General features: G+C 42.8%; 1 protein-coding gene across 9 annotated transcripts in view; it reads left to right on the plus strand.

The window, feature by feature from the left end:
• The window catches only part of TNC (tenascin C), a 121,287-nt gene that overhangs the window by 36,885 nt on the left and 61,092 nt on the right, over positions 1-23,310 (plus strand). For all 9 annotated transcript variants that reach the window (XM_053204719.1, XM_027034931.2, XM_027034934.2 and 6 more), the window contains exons 2-3: positions 17,946-18,540; positions 21,238-22,647. In XM_053204719.1, coding sequence (XP_053060694.1) covers positions 18,084-18,540; positions 21,238-22,647 — 1,867 coding nt within the window. In that variant the 5' untranslated portion in view covers positions 17,946-18,083. The remainder of the gene's footprint in view (positions 1-17,945; positions 18,541-21,237; positions 22,648-23,310) is intronic.

Consider the following 23,310-nt stretch of genomic DNA (forward strand, 5'->3'; position numbering starts at 1 on the left):
ATTCAGCTTTGTTGAACCCAATACCCCCCAAGTCACTTGACCACAAATGCCATTTTCCACAGGACATGTACCTAAAAACATCTTGGAATATAAACTGGTAAATTCTGTACTAGAGCACAAGGCTTCATAGATTTTTTTTAAAGGACTATAAATTTGCTCTCACTCATCTGGACCTACAGTAAAAAGTCCAACAAACCACTTGGGCTGAAACGGGCATGTCCAGAGCAAGAAAACCTAGTTCTAGAGGTAAATACTTGCAGGGTGTCACCCTAATTAGCAACTCTTTTTGGCCAAGATGATCGATGAGCACATCCAGGCTTCAGTAGACTCTGGAATCCCATCTCAGGCCAAAGGAAACTTGCCAACATCTGCCTAAAAGCTAATAAGTGTTTGCAAACAGTACACCTTGGCTTAAGCATTCTCCAAAGGGGACGTGTACAAAACATGAGGTCTCCCAGCCAGAGGCTCTGGAAGAAAGAGGTCAGATATTTCAGTGCTTACAAAGAGACAGCCACCAGATTGCTACTAAAGATCTAGGAAATGGAAGGTGAAGGTGTCTGCTTGGGCTCTGATCTCTCTATTGAGCAGTGCTAATGTAAATTTCCACCTGATATGAACGGCAGGAAGTTGCTTGGTTAATCAGCCCAGCGGAGTAGTTGAGAACAAGCATTTTAGAGTCACAAATTAGGGTCCAAGTGCTGACTGTCCCTCTAAACCAGTCATTGAATCTAGTTAAGTCTTGATTCATTTAACTTTCAGATATGCATAATAATACCTGTCTCACCAGGTTGTCATGATGAATGAAAAGATATATGATAACATGTATAAAAATCATCTAGCATAAGGCATGGCACAAAACAGGTATATAGCAGGCTCTCAACAAAATGTTAGTTTCCTTCCTGTCCAGTTCAATCTGTATTTGGTTTTATAATAGCTATCATTTTCTAACAAACTACTATATTCCAGCAAGGGTCAGGAAACCACCAGGTGGTGGCTTATTTTTGTAAATAAAGTTTTATTGGAACACAGCTATGCTCTGGCTACTTTCTCTGCAATAGTAGAGTCTTTGTGACATAGAACATCTAGCTGCAAAGCCTAAGATATGTGCTATCTGGTCACTTAGAAATAAATTTACTGACTCCTGCCAGTGTGCTAATTTAGATATATAATTTCCAATCACCAGAGCCTACCAAGGTTTATATTATTATACTTATACGTATAAAGGGATTGAAGCAGAAACAAAAGCTCATCTAGTAAGTCCCAATCCAAAACCATAATGCTGAAGGAAGCTTCAAAGAACGACAGAAGAGTGATTCATTTGTGTGAATTATCCTCGATTTCCCCCCGACCACCTCTGTCTTTTATCTCTCTCAGGCTAAATTTCTTGATTTTCCTGCTGAATTAAATGTTGAATTAAATGTTGCTGCCAGAAGGGATCCCCTTCCTCTTTTCCTTATTTGTTTATTTCTTTCAAAATGAAAGTTGTAATTCCTAAACCCTCTGGAAGACCCTCATGCCTTGACTGATTTCTTAGAAACAATAACTCTGTTTTTAGTTGTACATAGCATGAGGGCCAGTTTTCCAAAAAGGAGAGATTTGTTAAGCTCCTCTGTCTGCTACTTCTCACTTTATCTTCCTCTCACTTACTCACTTTCTCTCCAGGCCAGACTCAAAGAGAGTAGGCTGTTTCCAGGGGCTTTAAAGATTTGCCTGAGACACAATTATTATAGAGCATTTGGCTCTGTGCCCCTCTCAAGTTCAAAACTGTACATTAAATGGCTATGTGCACTCCAGAACCCCAGACCCACCCTCCCAAAGGGCCCCATTTTAGGGATCCAACAACTCTACTTGCATCAGTGATATTGGATGTCATCTGTGATATTTATTGCATAAATATTAATTCTTTAAACTGAAAAAAAATGAATCTTGCTTAAAAAGATAAGTTGGTGTAGCAGAAAGAGTATAGGATTTGGAATTCTACGACTGAGTTATTAATTCTGAATCAAATAATTACTGCCTGGGCAAGTTATTTCATGTTCTGAAGCCCTCAGCTTTAATAACAGTAAAATACGAACAGTGCTTCCTAACTCACAAGGTTGCCATCATAATTAACTGGCATCTGTTAAGTTCCAGGCACAGGATACATGTGAAACTATCTGTGTCACTCATGGTTTACATTGGTAGAAATTCTCCATCCAGGAGCTTTACACTCAGAGACTGGCCATAGTTAATCATCACTCCCATCTAATGTGTAAAGAAATGGAAGGAGAGGGTCTAGATTTGTTCCAAATCTGCACTTTCCCTATTGTGTGTCATCAAACCAAATCCTGTGATGTATTTCAAACACAAAATAATCAAATAGCTTTGGAAAACACTATAAACTCTCCTCCTCTTGGAGATTTCCAATGAACACAAACACATTAAAGACTCTGGAAACCCTGAAGTAAACAAAGCTGTAAATTTGTTTGGTTTAAAATAGCATTTGGTTTAAAATAGCATTTTCCAAACATGTTTTTCCCTTGCATTAATATTTGCCAACATGTTGTAGATTCCACTTTAGAAAATGCTGCCTATAGTTATAGAACTAATTAAATCCAAGTCAGGGGTTAGAAATATCTCTATTTCTCAGGCTCATGTACAGCTTCCTGGACATTATCCAGAAATCATAAAGTTCCTTCATTGTTACTGTGGACCCTGACAACTGGGTTTTTTGGAAGTTTGCCTTTTTACTTTGGTTGTGCAAACCACACTTTTACATCAATCAAGGATGACTGCAAAGGTGAGGGTTAGGAATGGGGTCTCTGACATGTGAGCCAGTCCATCTGAATTAAACCCCTGCTCCCCTCTGTCTACCTGTGTGAGCTTGAGCTGTTTCCGTTTCCTCATCCCTAAGCTGAAAAAATAAAGGTAGCTACCTCATAGGTCTTGGAGAGAATTCAACGAAATACCCACACAAGATACACATGAAGCAATTCTTGGCACAGATATCTTCAATCAATGTTAGCTGTTATTGAAGCATTTAAACAGCCTCGTTTGAGAAAGAGAAAGTAGACAATGAAAGTATGTTTCCTTGCATGATATCACACAAATTAATTGCTGGAGCAGTGTTAGTTTTTCCTGAGAGTCCAGTTTCTTGCTTCCAATCTTAGAAGCATAGTATCAAACTTTATTGCACTTGACTCATACAGGCTTTTACAATGGTCAGAGAATCCATCTGGCTCCCTCTGACTCAGGCCTCAAACAGCATTCCATGCATTTGAATATCAGCACATTGGCTTGGAAAAGATTGCCAAAACTACCTAGTCTTGCTATGCCAAATATTTGACACACATATCAACACTCCTTCACTTTGGTACCCATAGCATTCATTGCTAAGCCATCACAGCACTTTTTCCCCTTCAGTCCAAAGGAGGCCATGGAGTCTTTCTCAACACAGTGCTGGATAGCCATGTCAGCTCACTGAGGTTGACACGTAAACTGAAGCTTAACTGCTTTCCCAAACCAATTCAACCTCTCAATCAATGCTTGAACCACCTCTACAGTATTACTGTCTATTTTTTCATCTGTCCGATGTTGTGAAGCTCCCCTATTAAGAGAAGCCACAGAGGAAGAGAGAAAAAGAGAATAGATACTAACAGTTGGATAGCATTTACAATCCTATTATTCCATTCACTGTCTCCAGCAACCTTGGAAAGATCCTTATTTTTACAGCTCAAGAAGCCACAATTCAGAAAAGTTATAGGACTTTGTCTAACGCTTCCCAGCAGGTAAGCAGAATTTGATCTCCTGTATTTCTGCTCATCACAATGCCTCCTTAAGAATTTTCAAAGTCTTTCAAGGCTACATCTCTGGCATTGGGTAGCTAACAACAGCTTCACAGAAGTCACCATGTCACAGAGCCCTTGTCAGAAGGTCTCTTATTTAACGTTGAGGTATGAGCCAGTCTGTAAACCTTCCTAGATAAATCTCTGATCTCTTCACCTTGGCTCAAGAGCTCAAGAACCAACTTCTAGTACTTTTGAAAGAGTCAACTAGATTTCCTAAAATTCTGGACGAAGGCCAGAGGAGGTCATTGTTCCATTAGGAAATGAACTGAAATTTATGCTTGAAACAATTTTTCCAGAATTTTACAGGAACCTATATTGTTGCCACTTGGTCGGACCCACTTTTTATTTTCCTTTCTGTCTAGGTAAGGAATAGGAGAGAGAAAGCAAGTGCTCTGCAGAATTTTTATTTCAAAAATTGAAACCAGACCACACCAGGGCAGTCTGTGGTCTGAATGTATCAATGGATCTAGTCATATTTCATCTGAGCTTTTCTTAGGTATACTAAACCACAAATATGAATCTCATTATTGTGTCTGGATGGAAATATTTTATGGATTAAGATTTGTGAGCTTAATTTGGTTGGTAGTGAAACTTCTGTTTGGGGGATGGGAAGACAGAAGCCACAAAGCACCACCAGTGTTTTAGCCAAACAACTAAAGAAAGACACAGTATTGGTGTGGGGGGGGGGGGGGGCGGGGAGGGAGTGCTGTACTTAATATTGGCTACTTGACATGGGTCCGAAATGAAATCCAAATTTAAGTTGAGCAGAAATATTGCCAAATTAGCGGTAGACCACAGGTCCCTAGAACCAAAGAGTCAGGGGCTAGGGGCACACAATCTTGCTTATTTGACGAGAGAGTGGATGTGACCTGCCCAAGGTCTCACAGCAAGAGGCTGGCAGGACTGTGCTGCGGAGCTCATCTCCTAGCCCTTTAATCCACTGCACTCCCCACCACACAGTCCCAGGAGAGCCTCAAATCTCTGGGAGCTGAAAAATAAAAGTCAGAATTCAAAAGGAGAGAGTGATCTAAATTTAACCAACAATGAATACTGCAAGAAAATTGGGAGAATGGATAATAACCCAGGATGCTTCATTCACATTGAAACCAGAATTTTACACTGAGTATATCACAGGCCTGGTCGAGTTCATCTCCTGCCAAATGTCTAGTTGAGTTGACCTTGATCGTAGAGAAGGTTTATCTCAAAGCAGATAGTACTGGGCTCTCAAGAACCCTTGAGGTATTGACTGGAATCTCATGGGAAGGAGCCCACAGCGTCTTGGTCAATTTTGTAACCCCTGTGCTTAGTGTGGTATCTGGCACACAGTACATACTCACTGAAAACTGAGCAAATAAAAATGAACTAATTCTGGGAGTGCAACTATGATGAATTCCTTGATACATCTTGTCTTAGAAGAGATCATAGGAGAACTAATTCCGTTAGGGCTATCAGGAAAACAAGAGTATTTGTTCTTTCATTAATTCCATGAATATGTCTGCTATGTGTAAGTTCAAATCAAGAAATATATTGAGTGTTATTTTATGTAAATATAAACATATTGTGCCCTCACTATGCTGTAGACACTGAGCTTGGTGTTGGGTATTAGAAGATGAATGACTCAGATATAGTTCCTGCCTTCATGGAGCTTAAAGATTACATACAATCTAAATCCTTACGGTCTGACATACATACAAGATAGAATTGGCTTATGTTCTAAAAGAGGAAGATACACATACATAATAAAGTCACCCAAAGTCAATTTTTAGAATGACACATGATGGAAATAATATCAAATAATATCAAATAACTCAGAGAATTCAGAAAGAAAAAAAACAAGAAAACTTCTAATAACAGATGATTTTTTGAGCTCTATCTTGAAGGACAAATAGATTTGTCCACTCAGAGATGACAAAGGGGCTCTTGAGCAGCCTTCAACGGATCTGGTACCCTCTCCCATTGATAACTGAGATATGATCGTGTCTCCAAAGATTTTCTCTTTTGAGCTGGGTGTTTGAAAGTAATGGAAGCAATGCTTGGGACTGGTCTTGAGCCATAACTTTTTCCCTTGGCCCTCAGCACAAAATGCTGTATAAAATCGAGGTTCAGAGCACTTACTTTGGACTCAGATGGACTTATGTTCAAATCCTGACTCTACTTAATGAATATCTGAATGTACATAAGCCACTTAACTATTCTCTGCCTCATTTTCCTCACCTTCAAACTGAGAATAAAGATAGTGCTTCATATTATTTTTGTGAGAATTTAAAGTTGGAAATATAAAATGCTTACTGGCAAAATAAGCATGCAGTGAATGGTAGTTGATGATATTTTTATTACTTTTGTTATCACTGTTATGATTTCAGCCTCTTCCTTATCTTCTCAATCAATATTTGGTGGTTTTAATCATTTCCTCCCCCAGGAAGTCCTCTGGGAACTTCCAAGCTCAGAGTGACACTTCTTTCTTCAATTCCTTCATTCAGACCAGCACTGCCACTGAACCCTGCATTGTATTTTCTAGTTTCTGAGATTTCTGGAAACAGAGAGTAAATCCTTAGTCTGCCTCATCTCCCTAACAATCAGCACACTGTGCAGCCCATAGTAAGTAAACAGAAAGTGGCTCTTAACAGAATCTTAACACTTACACTCTATCAGCTTGAGAGTATGTGCCATGTTCCCAATCTGCAGTGACACTTAAGAATAGCACAAATATTAAATCCAGAGTACATGGATTTTAAAATCAACTGCATTTGTGAGCTTTTAGGAGGAAATTATAAGCTTTATAATTAGAACATGCTGATCTTCGTCATTGTAGTATCCTTCATGGTTAACTCAAGGCTTGGCAGATGGTAGGTATTTAACAAATATGTACTGAAAAGATGTATAGTTGGATGGATGAATGGGTGGATGGATGGAAGGAAGGATGGATTGATGATGGATGGATGGATGGATGGATGGATGTATAGAAAATTGAAGAAACCTTACAGGGCCAAGAAACCTGGAAATCTCTTAACACAGGGTCTCTCCAAGATCCTATTGGTGATATTTTGCTCTGGGAACCTTTACAATGACCTCAGACTAAGAATTACTAGAAGCCTTACATATGCATCTATTTTTTTTTTTAATTTTTTAACATTTATTTATTATCGAGAAACAGAGAGACACAGAGTGTGAGCAGGGAAGGGGCAGAGAGAGGGGAAGACACAGAATCTGAAGTAGGCTCCAGACTCTGAGCTGTCAGCACAGAGCCCAATGTGGGGCTCGAACCCACGAACTGTGAGATCATGACCTGAGCTGAAGTCGGTTGCCCAACAAACTGAGCCACCCAGGCGCCCCCATATGCATCTATTTTTGAAGGGCTCTCAGTAGCCTGGGAGAACCAATAAACCTCAATCAAATTCATTGACCAAGAGGGAGGATCTCTGGGTTTTAATATAAACTTTACCACTGATTAGCTGCTGTCCTTCTCTGGTGTTTCTGTTTAGTTATTCCCTTTCACAGCATGCACTACCTCTAATTATTTGGATGTGGCTGCCTGGAGTGATGTATTCATAACATTTCTGAAGTAGGGCTCTGCAGAAATGTATAGGTGTTGATCAGCAATGCCTGCCACGTATACTAGAAGGATGTGTCAGTGCCACAGATTTGCCACCCCAGGACTCAGTGATCCTCCCAAGTTGCTTCTAAGCCTTGCTCCACTCTGATTTTGACTCTATAATCTGATGTCTGTCTGTGTCTATGGAAAATGCTGAGAACCTGAGCCAACCATTTCCCGTCAGGAGTGATGTCTTAAAAGACTAAACCACAAGCAGCCTGTTCTGGAGAAATCCCTGGCGGAGCATCACGGACAACCATCCCAGTAGCAGCACTGCCTCTTGGCCAGAGTACTGACCTCCCAGAAAAAGAGCTCCACCCTAGGCTCACAGAATTGTTTTTCTTGCTACTGAATGGGAATAGATCAGGAGGAAAACCCGAGCTATCTCCTAGGCCTCCTCACTCCCCTGAGGATTTCAGAATATCCGTCACTTGACAAACTGAAGTACTAACAGTGATACAATTTCAAGGAAAAAGCAATCGTGGGCAAAAGGGGGCTCCTCCACATTCCTTTACAAATCTTTCATCCTTCAGAGACTAACCTTTCACTAACTGCCTTCTCTAAACAAAGGACACAAATCACCACACAATAACAACATACATTAGTTACTGAAATCTCTCTCCTGTTAGGCATTATCCTAAGTATTTTCATAGATTATCTCATTTAATCCCATTGTCTCCCAGATAGAGTTGAAAGAACTTTATTGTAGGGTTGGTATTCTTGTTACCATTTTACAAACAAAAAAGTTGGGGCTCTGAGAGGCAGTGTTACGTATCCAAGGTCATAGTTACTAGGTGGAGCCATGTGAAGTTGCCTCTGTCCAACCATTTGTGAACTACAAAAATGTAGCAATGCCTTACGGGCCAAATTGATAGCAAGTGGCAGAACCAGGGTTCAATAGTATCTGACTGATTCTAGAACAGATATTCTCAAACATAGCACAGACCCTCCTTGGATAGTTGTCAATTTTAGTGTTTATCATTTTCCCCTGTAACTATCTGTTTACATGTCTGTTTCCTTTACTGGACTATGAACTCAATGAGAGCAAGAACTACTGTCATGGGTCTCTGAAACACCTCACTCTCCTTTGGAATATCTTAGCACTCACTCAGTTCATCTCTGTTGAATGCAGGAATGAGTAAGTTTTTAAATGAATTAATTCTCAGGCCTCTGGGATGATTGCTGGCTCCAGTAGCATCCGAATTGGGCACTAGTTAAGCCACCGTGCTATCTGAGTGGATAAATGCTTTTCAGTGCTGGAATTCAAACACCTAGGGCTTGGAGGTGCTTTGGTTTGGCAGTCAGAGCTCTCTTAATTCTTTGAAGACAGGTTGTGCTGGCCTCACTCAACTGTAAGGATCAGATGTCCTCGGAAAAAATCCTCACTTAAGGCTGTTTCCTGGCTCCTCTCTCTTCCTGACACATTCCAAGAAGGAATTTATGGATGTTGGGAAGGACAAGGGGTGAAGAATTTCTAGAACCTTTAAGAACGCCCATGTAAGCAGCTCCATGCTTAACTGACTGTGCACAATAAAATTCTCTTGCCTGTAAGCAAGAAGAAAAATTTGGTGCAAGCTGCCTCATATGTTGCCAAAATGATGTGGAAAGAGATTCATCTGCATTTCTAAACAGTAGAAATCCTCCTCGTTGCCCCCAGCCTAGGCATTTCACGTACGTGCCTAAGTCAACAAGATAGATATATTCTGTGAGCCACTAAAAATTAAGTCATAAGTATCGAATTCTGAAATGTGATTCTAGCCAGTTGGAAGTTTAATCTTTATCTAAAAATGAAATTGTTTATTCTCCAGCTGTGACCAGGAAAGAATTCAAAGATTGTTGATTCCTTCATCTAACAACGGTCTTTGTCCTGTGGTGAGGTGCCTAAAAATAACTGATAGTTTATGTCATGCTGCTTCCAAAAGGTTAGCTACCAAACAGCTCTACTTGGGGATGGGGTAGGGACAGATCTGATAAACAGACAAGAGGCACTTTAAAGTATAAAATTATTGTCCAAAAAGTCCTTGGGATATGGCTCCCATGATACCGACCGTGGTTTCCCCATCTATTAAATGAAGTGTTACATCACAGTAAAGTTCTGAAAAAAATCTGTAATACCAAACTCTGGAAAATGATCCTACACTGGCAACATCTAATACCAAATAAGTTGAAATAAGAACTAATTTTTATATTTTAACAGTAATGAAGTCCTAATGGTTTAACGCCCTCCCCCACTTAAAAGAAAAAAAAAGGCTTCAGGACCATTATTTTTATCTTTTTAAATTTTGAGAGGGAGGAGGCAGGTACCATAAATATGCCAGGTATTTGGAGACCAAGGGACTGAAGACAGAAGCCTGTGTTCTACCTAGTCCCCTTAGCAGAGGACACTGAGCTATTAGACATCTATTCTTAGAGAGATGCAACACTGCTTCCTGGGCTTAGTGCCAACTCTTCACATTGACCTTTCATGTACTCCTTACTATCATTCTACCAACTCCATGTGCTTGCTCCTTTCTGCTCCCCCTAATGTTGTTGAGATGCCCAGGAGAACTAACCTTCAGTATTCCATACCCTTTACCCTACCTTTGCCTCTATCAGGGAGCCACAAAGGGAAGCATCTGTTATTACTGTCATCTTTTTTTAGTTAAATGCTTCTTTCTTTATTTATTTACTTAAAACATTTTTAGTGTTTATTTCTTTTGGGAGAGAGTGAGCGAGCAAGTAGGGGAAGAACAGAGAGAGAGGAAGAGAGAGAATCCCAAGCAGGCTCTGGGACGTCAGCACAGAGCCCAACGTGGAGCTCAATCCCACAAACATGAAATCATGACCTGGGCCAAAATCAAGAGTCAGACGCTTAACTGACTGAGCCACCCAGGTGCTCCTATTTATTTATTTTTCAAAAGAGAGAGAGAGAGACTGAGAGAGGGGCAGAGACAGAGGAAGTATCCCAAGCAGGCTCCAGGCTGTCAGTGCAGAGCCTGATGTGGGGCTCAATCCCAGAAACCTTGAGATCATACCCTGAGCCAAAATCAAGAGTCAGATGCTTAACCAACCCAGCCACCCAGGCACCTCTACTGTCAACTTCTTTATTCTCCTTATCAGCCATGCAACCCAACTTTTTTGCCTTTTCTCTGTTCCCTTTCTAAACTTCCACAGGCTTCAGATTCTACCCACCTACTACAGTGATATCCATTCACTTTTCAAAATGCCACCCATCCTTCAGATCCATCTCAGATGGCATTTCTTTCAAAGTGTTTTACTTAAGCCCCTCACAAAAGTACAGCCTCCCTCCACTTTAAACATGAATAGAGTTAAGCCGGCCAATCTCTGTTGTTACCTATTATATTACTATAATCATGATGTATCTCTCTGATTCTCTCATCCTTTCTAGATGCAAAATTTTCTTTCTGATCCATTCTCTATTTGACCAGTGTTATTACTGCTTCTATTATTATTAGCCACTATATGTAAAGTACCTACTGTGTGCCAGACACTATGCTAGTGGCTTAACATCTAACTTCATCCCAAAACATGATGAAATAGATATACGTATAAGAATGTAGGGGATGAGGCAAGTGAGGCTCAGGAGAAAGTGAATGTCCACAGTAGCAGCTACTAAGTGGAAGAGCTGGATTCTAATGTAGGTCTATTTCCAAAGACCAGGCTCTTTCTCTCACGCCCAGCTGCTTCATCAACAGAATAGTTTATATTACTGAAGTAAATGGACTGAGTCCCCTCAAAAACTTTGGGACAGAGTAGTGTAGGGTCAATAGAAGAAGAGCCATAAATTATCTTTGTTTGACAAGTTCTAGCATCTTCCAAGAAAAGGGTGAGGCAGAGCAGGACAAGATGTTAGGCATGGCCCAAATGGTCCCTAGAGTAGCTAGTCTTTGGTTTCACTTGAAGAGAAGAAACTCATAGAGAACTTGGGGCTCTAAGGGATGCAGAAAGAGGAAGAAGAAAAACTTCCTATCCCAAGATAGAATGGAGGGTGGGAGGGAAGGATGCTGACCTGAGGCAAGATGGATGTCCCTTCAGATTTGAGGAGGACAGTAGCCATTAAGACCACATGTACCTGGATATGTTTGAACATGTAAGGTCCAAAAATGTAATGGAAATTATAATCACATACATATTTGCTTGTGTTTAGAAGATGCCATCTTCTCTCACTAGTCTCCTTCCTCAGGTACTACCTGATGTACTCACCCATCTTCATTAAACGGGACACGTATCAACATCATATAGTGCCTCTTTGACCTCTCTGAGCTTCAGTTTTCTCATTTGTACCATGGACTTACTACCACTAAGCACCCCTCTAAACCAACACTGCTCAGTAGAACTTCCCTGAAACAATGGAAGTGTTCTTTATCTGCACCGATGTTATGGTCACTGGCCACATGCCATTGTAAAACACTTGAAATGTGAGCATTATAACTGAGGATGGAAATTTTAATTGTATTTCATTTTAATTCATTTTATTTTTAACATCCACTAGTGACTAGTGGCTACCATATTGGACACCACAGCTCTAGACCAATGAATTCAAAATTTTCTACTTCTTCTTGAACCTTCTATCTTATGGGGAAATGTTTATGGTAGTTTTTTTTCCCCTCCAGATTAATTATGTTTTGAGAAATTAACAGGAATGGAGGGACCTAAGGGGTCTCATAAAAATAGTGTGCAGGAGTTCATTTGGCTCCAAAAATTGCCTTTGATAAAGACACACAGTGAAGTTTGATCTGTGTGTACTTTTCTGCACCCAGAATATATGCTGAGACAGAATAAAGACCTGGGCAACATGCAACGCTTGGAAATAGCCCATTTGTCCTAAATGTGTGACCATAACAATCTATGATTGAGCCAGTGCAAAAGCTGTGTCTCTTCCTGTTGCTCTCATTTGAAAATATCGATGCTAATCAGATCCTTTAATCTTAAAAGATTGATAGACCAATACGTATATTTATACCCATATGTCCCAAAGCATATTTGTCTGGGATCTCTGAGAAATCTCCACTTCCCTGCAGAATTTTTATCCCTGTTTAAAAAAACAGATTGGTATATGCCAGGGTAGGGATTTCAAGAGTTGAGAGAAAGCAAATTCTAGGCAAATTATTCATTGAAGTCCATACTTTTCACTACAGAAGCTTCCCTTTGATGAGCTCCTGCTGCTGACAAAGATTGTGGCATCCCCACTACCTGCATTATCTCATGCACTTTTCACAACAATCCTTTGAGGAACCTGTATCACATTTTAATGACGAAGTGACTCTGGCTTAGGATAGTAGATAACACTTTGCCCAAGAAAGAGAAAGGTGAACGGTGACTCAAACCCAAGAAAGTTTGTCTACAAAACCTGTGTTCTTCAACACGAGTCTACATTCCAATGCCTTGGAGCGTGCTATATTCTCAAAGAAGCCCTTTCTGTTGGAGAGTTCCAAGTAGAAAAATATTTCTCCTGTTGTGCTGAAATTTGCCTTCTTGTAACCAGCCCTCCTCCCCACCCCCAACATAAACACACATTGACTCTTGTTCTGTCACTGAGGGCACAAGGGACTAGCCAGTTCCTGCTTCCCTAGGATTTATACATGGTCATCCTGTCTTTCTCAACCCTGGCTTTTTCAACTACAAGATAAACACACACAGGTCCCCACTCATTCCTCCTACAAGATCCCTTCCAGACTTTCCGTTGCCTGATCACTTCCTATAAAGATAATAATCTGCTTGTGCTTTTTAAAGAGTCTCTATAGAGTGAGTCGTTCATTCTGAAAATTTAAAAGCCCTACTCTCAGAGCATGATCCTTCATACCTAACATAATGTCACCAACTGGAAACTAAAGTAATTATCCCTAGGTCTATCCTCAAAGGAGACATTAACCAGCCAGTTGTCTGCAGGAGAATATTTTACATTTTCAAAGGTTATTCTTTGCTCCCTATTTTCCTCTCTGGTGTAAATATTTCCAGTTCTAGAAAATTTATCTTCATAAGGTTTATCTCCTCCCCCCTCAGCAATTTCTGCAGTTCCTCTTTCATCTAGATCCAGGTGGCTGCAGAGTTTAAGACAGGATTCAATGTGGAGGTCAAGCTTAAGTTTAAGCAAAGGGAATCTAGTGCCCTGAACTCATGCTAGGTTTTGTTCCTAGGAATGCAAGGAATAGGGGCTACTTTTTTTTTTTTTAATTTTTTTAACGTTTTTTTTTTTAATTTATTTTTGAGACAGAGAGAGACAGAGCACGAATGGGGGAGGGGCAGAGAGAGAGGGAGACACAGAATCCGAAGCAGGCTCCAGGCTCTGAGCCATCAGCCCAGAGCCCGACGCGGGGCTTGAACTCACGGACCACGAGATCGTGACCTGAGCTGAAGTCGGACGCTTAACCGACTGAGCCACCCAGGCGCTAGGGGCTACTTTTTAAAGTGTGCCTTCTATGGGCCTGATGCCATGCCGGGTACTTTCTGTACAGATTTCTAATCCATACTTCCCTCTGGAAAGACTCCGACTCCCATTTTACCAATAAGATCATGGTTTAGGGAGGATAAATAGGTTGGCAAAGTTACAGAGCTAGTGAGCGACACTGAACCCAGGTGTGTCTAATCCCAAAGCCTGGGTGTTTTCCTCCACACTGGAGATGTAATGGGTCTTTTCTAAAGTACAAAAAAAATCCACCTGCCCTCAGACCACCATGAGCCAGTGGGAAATACACAACCCTCAAGAATCACATTTCCTTCCTCCAAACAATGTGGTGTTTGCTGTGCCAGTACACGGCTCTTACATACACGGTGAAAAATCCTCAGTCAACCCATGCTCTGGTCATTATTACCCTAGACTCATTGCCTCAGAGTCTCAACCCGCAATTCTAATGGCCTTTTAGATGGAAATTTAAGTCATTTAGCAACACACAAAAAAAGCATTGGATAAAAGTCCAAAAGCATTTCAAGCTTGGCCCATGGCCCTTCCTCATAAAAAAAAAAAAAAAAAAAAAAAAAAGAAGAGGCTAAGAATTGATGGGAAGGGGGTGGAAGGAAGGACTTTGTGGAAGGCAAAGAGAGTTAAAGCGATTGCAATAGAGTGTGCAATTAATGAATATTTGTCCAGTAAACAAATAAAATGGGCTATGCTGGTTTAAAAGAAAAGAACTTGCCAAGTTTCTCTTCTTCATAATAATTTTTATTCAGTGAGCTGGCCTACACCACAGATCCACAAATTCTTATTTAGGAAACTAATTTGAATAAGAAAGCATACTCAAAAGAAGTGTTTGCTTCCTTTTTTTGTTGCTGTTGTTTTTGTTTTTTGTTTGGTTTTGCCTAACCAGGGGGTAGATGTCCTAAGTAGATGTTACATGGGTAGTTGGTAAAATATCAAGCATGAATATAATTAGGCTGTGGTGGGGATGTGTGGATAGGAAGTTCTTGATCAAATGCATAGCCAATGAGGTGCCTGGGTGGCTTAGTCAGTTGGGCATCAGACGCTTGATTTCAGCTCAGGTTACGATCTCACCAAAGGTGAGATCATCCTTCCTGACAGGGCAAAGCCCACTTGGGATTCTTTCTCTTTCCCTCTCTCTCTGCCCCTCCCCTGCTCACACTCTCTCCCAAAATAAATAAATAAATAAACTTTAAAAATAAATACATAAGTAAATAAAGTGCATAGCCAGTGTTTTCTAGCTCCCCAGACCCCTGCTCAGTCCTACAGAATGCTTCTTAGTTCCATTTTCCCCGCCATAATCCCTCTCCAGATTTTTGCAAAGACTTTCTGTTGTCATGCAGGAGGCAATCACATGGTATCATGCTGATGCATCCTATCACGGGGATAAGACCTTTCTGGAAAAAAAAGTTAGAAAACCTCCATAGGATAAGCATTCTAAATACTGCATCTAATTGACATAAATAGCTAACTCTGAATGAGCAAGTGAAAGAGTAGCCTGGGTAATTGAAAAATGCCAATTTGTGAAATGACTGATTAAAAGCCAAATAGCCCTTAACTATTTCCTTGAACTACATTTAGGTATATTTCCTAATTAAAGAGGAGTATGAAAGACTTCATGCCCTGTATATATCGTTCCCACATGAATCCATAGCATGTTTAGGCCGATATTATAACCACCTAAGGTTTAGCCATGTCTCCCTATCCATTTAATAATTTCTCAGGGCGCCTGGATGGCTCAACTGGTTAAGCATCCAACTCTTGGATCTCGGCTCTGGTCATGATCTCACAGTTTGTGAGTTCGAGCCTCACATCAGGCTCTGCACTGACAGCACGGAGACTGCTTGTGATTCTCTCTCCGTCTCTCTCTCTATCTCAAAATAAATAAACTTAAAAAATTATTTAAAAAATAATTTCTCAAAGACCTTTGACAACAATCCTTTCCTCCACTATGTTGATTAGCTGTACTGATAAATAGCCATAAGACAGATGAATAAGACAATTTAGCAAGGTAAGAACTGCCTCACAATAGCATACTCTCCTCCATACTCTGTTGGTACCTAATGCTTTTCACTCTGTAAGGCTCAGTTTAAATTCTATCCTTTCCAACTACCACTCTTTTGACAATTATTTTTATTGTTTTCAAATTTCATAAGCAGTTATACTCTATATCACAATATCAGTAATTTGCTTTCCTTCTTGCTTTGTTCCTTAAGTACTAAATGTGTGATTCCATTTTATTTATAATCTATTGTTAAGGCCTCTGAGGGTAGGCAGTTGGTCTTATGTTTATTTCTACCTCTACAGAACTCTGATTATTGTAGAAAACTCAGTGTATTAATCTGCTTGGGCTATTATAACAACATACTATAGATTGTTATTTTGGCTTAACAACAAAAATTTATTTTCTTTTTTTCTTTTTTTAATCAATGTTTATTTATTTTTGAAGGAGAGAGAGAGACAGAGCATGAGCAGGGGAGGAGCAGAGAGAGAGGGAAACATAGAATTTGAAGCAGGATCCAGGCTCTAAGCTGCCAGCACAGAGCCCAATGCGGAGCTCAAACTCACAAACTGTGAGATCCTGACCTGGGCTAAGTCAGATGCTTAACCAACGGAGCCACCCAGGCGCCCCCCAAAATTTATTTTCTTACATGTTCTAGAGAATAGATGTCCCAGTTCAAGGTGCTGGAAGATTCAGTTCTGGGGAAGCCTCTCTTCTTGGCTTGCAGATGGCTGCCTTCTCACTGTGTCCTCACATGACCTTTCCTCTGTGCACAAGCAGAGAGAAAGAGAGAGAGGGAGACAAGAGGGAGAGATCTGTCATCTGGTGTCTCTTCCTTTTCTTATAAGGACAAGAGCACCAGCAGAGTAGGGACCCACCCTGATGACCTCATTTAAACTTAATTACCTCGCTAAAGCCCCATCACCAAATATAGTCTTATGGGTGGTTAGGGCTTCAATATATGAATTTGAGGGGAGACGAGGACAAGATTTAGTCTATAACACTCAGTAAGACTAGTACAAGTACTTGTAGACTGGATAAAACATTAGAGGCTGGTGGGCATTCTTTCTGAGCCATCTCTTGCCCTTGATCATGGTTTGAACAACTGGTTTAGAAACATTGTGTCAGATTCTTCACACGAAAAAACCTGACTTTTTAAGTCTTTAGAAATAAATCAAGGAAAAGAGAAACAGGCTCAAAAGAGGTAGAGTATACTATTCCTACAGCCGCATAACTAGTAAGAAGCTAGGCTGTAATTGAAACTCACCTTGCCTTCTGGCATTCATCGTTTGAACTTCTGCCTCCCAGAGCAGAGAGAACCAGTGGATGCTGCTCAATGCAGATTGGAGGATCAATAATAAGAGACAGGAATTACTGAACATCTACTGGGATGATGACCTTCATATCAATACAAGGACTCAGTGGGCTGCTCTAGTAAATATTGAAGGGATCCGTAAATCCATGAAATATTTCTACTTAATATTTTTACTGATATCATTACTTTAACCCTCAGTTTAGCCATTTACTGTATAGAAAGTAACATAGGACAAAGAAAAGTTACATGACTTACCCAGAGGCACAGAGCTAGAGCTGAGATCAAAACCCAGATCTGGTCTATAATATTCCAAAGTTTTGTCCTAATGTCTATTCTCTGCTGTCTCCCTATATTTCCAGAAGCTGAAAAGTCAGTGAATCATGCCTTCAAGGTTGCAATATTCTTTTATTTTTATAAAAAAAATTTAACGTTTGTTTTTGAGAGAGAGAGAGAGAGAGAGAGAGCAAGCAGGGAGGGGCAGAGAGAGAGAGGGAGACACAGAATCCCTCTCGGGCCCAGAGCTGTCAGCACAGAGCCCCATACGGGGCTTTAACTCACAAACCATGAGATCATGACCTGAGCCAAAGTTGGATGTTTAAGTGACTGAGCCATCCAGGCACCCCTGCAATATTCTGTTAGAGACCAGTTTGTATCAGCACTACAGTGAATACTGAAGGAATATCGGGAGAACTCAAACACAGGAGATAGAAAATCAAAATTCACTTGGAATGATGATATTCAATAGATTCAATCAGTAATAGAACTAACACACTTGTTGTTTTCCCTTATTGTAGAAGAGAATTCCTCCAAGAAGACCAGGAACAAACTGATCTGGATTCTCCTCTGTGCTTCCACATCCCCACTTCTGCCTGAGAGTGAGACACCCCTAAGATCCAAGAACACAGAAACACCCAGCCAAACCCACCTCCACCATGGGGGCCATGGTGATGTTGGCGGGCATCTTCTTAGCTTTGCTTACCCTCACTACTGAAGGGGGGGTCCTCAAGAAGGTCATCCGGCACAAGCGACAGAGTGGGGTGAATGTCACTCTGCCCGAGGAACACCAGCCAGTGGTGTTTAACCATGTCTACAACATCAAGCTGCCAGTAGGTTCCCAGTGCTCAGTGGATCTGGAATCCGCTAGTGGGGAGAAAGACCTGGCCCCACCACCATCAGAGCCCAGTGAAAGCTTCCAGGAGCACACAGTAGACGGGGAAAATCAGATCGTCTTCACACACCGCATCAATATCCCCCGGCGGGCCTGTGGCTGTGCCGCGGCTCCTGATGTCAAGGAGCTTCTGAGCAGACTGGAGGAGCTGGAGAATATGGTGTCTTCCCTGCGGGAGCAGTGCACCATGGGAGCAGGCTGCTGTCTCCAGCCTGCTGAAGGTATGCCCAGCGCCTCACTGTCCGGATGGGAGAAATGATGGGCGTGGCCAGATCCATCAGTTGTTTCCAAAGGGGTTCCCTGTGGGAACTAGCCTCACAAAGTGTTCATTGAAAAGAGATTTTGTGGTCAAATAAATGTGGAGAATGTAACCATCTCTGTTCTGCTCTTGGAGAGTCTTGATGACAATGTTTCTCAGAGGAGTTTCTAAGCTTCTGAGAAGTCTTGCTTGGAAAAATCTTGTTCCATTTTAATGGCTAGTTTCTAACACTTATTTGACCACAGGATCTACACACTCTCTACCTCAAAACCTATGAGCATATTTATGAAGTTTCTGGCCCAAGATCACTCCCTGAAAGGTGCTGATATGGCCCCATCACCTCCTTGTACAGGCATGGAAACTAAGGTCCAGAAGGAGGATGGGATTCCTCAAGGTCCTGCCACCAGTGGCTGAGGTAGGACTTGAGCCATGATATCCCACACCCTGGTGTTTTTACAAAGACACAGTTCTGTTTATGGTGGTGCTAAATCTGGGAATTGGAAAATAATCTTCCAGTATAATGGCAACTCCAATGACGATCACAATATGCATTGAGCCCCTTTATGTATCAGGCACTGTAACTCATTATCTCATTGAACCCTCCCAACAACCCTCTGGAGTATGGTTTAATACTCCCATTCTACAGATCTGACAACTGAGATTCAAAGAAGTTAACCAACTGGCACAAAAAGGGCACCAAGAGTAATAAGAGAGAGGAGCTCTGAGTGTGCCTGTGGTCTCCAGAACTCCCACTCCCCCCATGATACCCTGTCTCCAGGGCATTCCCTTTGTCAGGAATTTTGCCACTTGCAAATTGTGTTCATCTCTACTCCCTAGAGCTGACAGAGCACAGAGCACCGGGACTTTAAGTAGCTTCAAATCAGAGCTGAACCTCTTTATTGCTGCCACTCAGAAAAAGTTACCAGAAAGCACTTTGATAAGGTATTTCAAGAGTAGTCCTAATTGAGGTGCCTGGGTGGCTCAATCAGTTAAGTGTCTGACTCTTGATTTTGGCTCAGGTCATGATCTCACAGTTCATGGGTTTGAGCCCCGTGTTGGGCTCTGCGCTGGCAACGTGAATCCTGCTTGGGATTTTCTTTCTCTCTGCCCCTCTACCACTCATTCTCTCTCTCTCTCTCTCTCTCTCTCCCACTCACTCACTCAAATTAAGTAAATAAAACTTTTTATTTATTTATTTATTTATTTATTTTACAATGCATATGTATTTATTAAAATTTGGAAGGAAAGTAATATAAGGATTAAATGGTACTTCGTTATTTTAATTTCTATTTATTTGGCAATTAGCAACCTTAGACATATTTCAATATGTATGTTTAACAGTTATATTTTTTTTAATGAATAAAACATTTTTTTAAAAAGAGTAGGCCTGATCACCATAAGTGGAGAGTACTATAGGGCAGGCTCTAGGTTTCCAAGGCAAAAAAAAAAAAAAAAAAAAAAGTTTTCTTTATACACAAATTACTGTATATTCAATATCTACCGATTCCCTGGAAAATACAAATGGGAGTTACACAACAGGGTTAATGCCAAAGACTGGGTTGAAATAATTATTCAGTATGGTGCTGTCCAGTAGAAATATAACATGAGCCAGATATGTATTCTTAACTCTTCAGTAGTCACACTAATGATATGAAAAAGGAACAGGTAAAAGTAATTTCAATCAACTGTTTTATTTAACTCAGTGTAGCCAAATTATCCACTTTTCAGCCTGGAATCGATACAAAATTATTAATACAAAAAAAGGATATTTTATATTCCCTTCATTAAGCTTAGTCTTTGCAATCCTATATGTATTTAACTCCCTTAGCAACTCTCAATTCAGACTAGCCACAGTGCAATTAATACCCACATGTGTCTAGTGGCTACCATACATGAAAACATATATTTAATTCTTACCTTTCCAACCATTTTATTAATTGCCTTGCTCCCTGCTGTAGAGCGTAAACCCACATACCAACTTGAGTCAACCCAAAATCTCTGCAGGAGAAAATCACAATGAGAACAACAACAGGTTCATAATGTCCTCACTTAACCGTGATAAACCCGAGGGAAGTGGGCTCTTGGTACCACCTGACCGATGAAGAAACTGATCTTCAGAGCATCTAAGTGTCTTTCCAAATGCGGCACAGCTATTGAGCCAGAATCAGAATTCAGAGTTCAGTTCAACAAATATTTCTTGCGGGAAACTATTGTTCTCTTATGTGCTTGACCTTGGCTAGGTGCGGGGAAAATAACATGGCCCAGCATAACCTGTTCCACAAGGCAGTGGTTTGTAATCACTGGGGTCCTGGGAATACGTAAAAATTCAATAAAAACTATAGATCCTCCCCCAGGGAGGTGGGGGGAACACACACACACACACACACACACACACACACACACACACACACAGATACACACATTAACATACAATCTTGCACGTGAGTGTACAATTTCAGAGAGTACAGGTTACGAATTCGTGCCTACTCTAATTGGATGCCAGTCCCCTCTGATTTCACACACTAAGCAACTAGTTTTCAAGCCAGTTGGAGCCTGAGGGTGCCACCCTCTTCTGGCTGAATTTGCAGCTGGGTTTGACGGGTGGTGACCTGGAAACCAGCTGCTTACAATCAGCGGCCTGCCTCTTCTCTTCTTGTAGGCCGCCTGGACACCAGGCCCTTCTGCAGTGGCCACGGGAACTTCAGCACGGAAGGATGCGGCTGTGTTTGTGAATCCGGCTGGAAAGGCCCCAACTGCTCTGAGCCTGAATGCCCAGGCAACTGTCACCTGCGGGGCCAGTGCCTTGACGGGCAGTGCGTCTGCGACGAGGGCTTCACTGGGGAGGACTGCAGCCAGCTGGCCTGTCCCAGTGACTGCAACGACCAGGGCAAGTGCGTGAGTGGGGTCTGCGTGTGTTTTGAAGGCTACACGGGGGCCGACTGCAGCCAGGAGGTGTGCCCGGTGCCGTGCAGCGAGGAGCACGGCAGGTGCGTGGACGGCCGGTGCGTGTGCCGGGATGGCTTTGCGGGCCACGACTGCAACGAGCCCCTGTGCCTCAACAACTGCTACGACCGCGGCAGGTGCGTGGAGAACGAGTGCGTCTGCGACGAGGGCTTCACGGGTGAGGACTGCAGCGAGCTCATCTGCCCCAACGACTGCTTCGACCGGGGCCGCTGTGTCAACGGGACCTGCTACTGCGAGCAGGGCTTCACGGGCGAGGACTGCGGCCAGCTCAGCTGCCCGAACGCCTGCTCGGGCCGGGGCCGGTGCGAGCAGGGCCAGTGCGTGTGCGAGCCGGGCTTCGCCGGGGCCGACTGCAGCGAGAAGAGGTGTCCCGCCGACTGTCACAACCGCGGCCGCTGCGTCGACGGGCGGTGTGAGTGTGACGACGGTTTCACGGGCGCGGACTGCGGCGAGCTCAGGTGTCCCAACGGCTGTAGCGGCCACGGCCGCTGCGTCAACGGGCAGTGCGTGTGCGACGAGGGCCACACAGGGGAGGACTGCGGCCAGCTGCGGTGCCCCAACGACTGTCACAGCCGGGGCCGCTGCGTGCAGGGCAAGTGCGTGTGCGAGCAGGGCTTCCAGGGCTATGACTGCAGCGAGATGAGCTGCCCCAACGACTGCCACCGGCACGGCCGCTGCGTGAACGGCATGTGCGTCTGTGATGACGGCTACACGGGCGAAGACTGCCGCGACCTGCGGTGCCCCGGGGACTGTAGCAACCGGGGCCGCTGTGTGGACGGGCGGTGCGAGTGCGAGCACGGCTTCACGGGCCCCGACTGCGCGGAGCTCGCATGCCCGGGCGACTGCCACGGCCAAGGCCGCTGCGTGAACGGGCAGTGCGTGTGCCGTGAAGGCTTCATGGGCACAGCCTGCAAGGAGCGGAGGTGTCCCGGAGACTGTCACGGCCGGGGCCGCTGCGAGGACGGTCAGTGCGTCTGCCAGGAGGGCTTCGAGGGCCCGGACTGTGGGCGTCGCTCCTGCCCCAACGACTGCAGTGGCTGGGGGCAGTGCGTGGAGGGCCACTGCATCTGCAGCGAGGGCCATGCCGGGGAGGACTGCTCGGAGGGTGAGTCCGTAGTGAGCCAGTGCGGCCTTGGCTGTGAGGGAGCCTGTGGCGGATGCGCTTTGGAGAGCCACCTGTGTATTACACACGCGTGCGTGCGCATGCGCGCACGCGCGCACACACGCGCACCTTTACAGAGGCCCTGGTTAGTCACCTGTCACGGGGCTATCTATTTGAAGGCTCAGAAGCTCAGGGAGGTCATAGAATTGTCCCAAGGACACCTAGCTCATACACGGTAGAGCTGTTTGGTTTACCTGACTCGTCTACCCCAAGTTTAACGCCCAGTGCCCATGGTGAGGTAGACAAAATGATTTTAACAGCTTCTTTGCTAAATATGAGCCTTCTCTCTTACTCCCCACTGACACTGAACCAGAAATAAACTAAAGCCCTCTATTTGGATGGAAGCAAAGACTCAGCTCAATTGAATGGACAGTGAGATTACATTAAACAAACTGTTTTAACTGCACACTCAGCTAGAGAGTGAGTGCTAATCACTTATGAGGCAGGCCCATCTCTTAAATCATTTTTTTTTTCATAACAGTCTTTAATCCCAAGGATTATGAGCTCCTTAAAGGAACACTATCCTGACAGCATAAGGCACAGTATACAGTAAGTGCTCAATAAACAGTGAGTGAAAATACAACCAAGAATGATAATGCTCATGTT

This window comes from Acinonyx jubatus, chromosome D4 (assembly GCF_027475565.1).
Source record: "Acinonyx jubatus isolate Ajub_Pintada_27869175 chromosome D4, VMU_Ajub_asm_v1.0, whole genome shotgun sequence".
Taxonomy (NCBI): Eukaryota; Metazoa; Chordata; class Mammalia; order Carnivora; family Felidae; genus Acinonyx; species Acinonyx jubatus.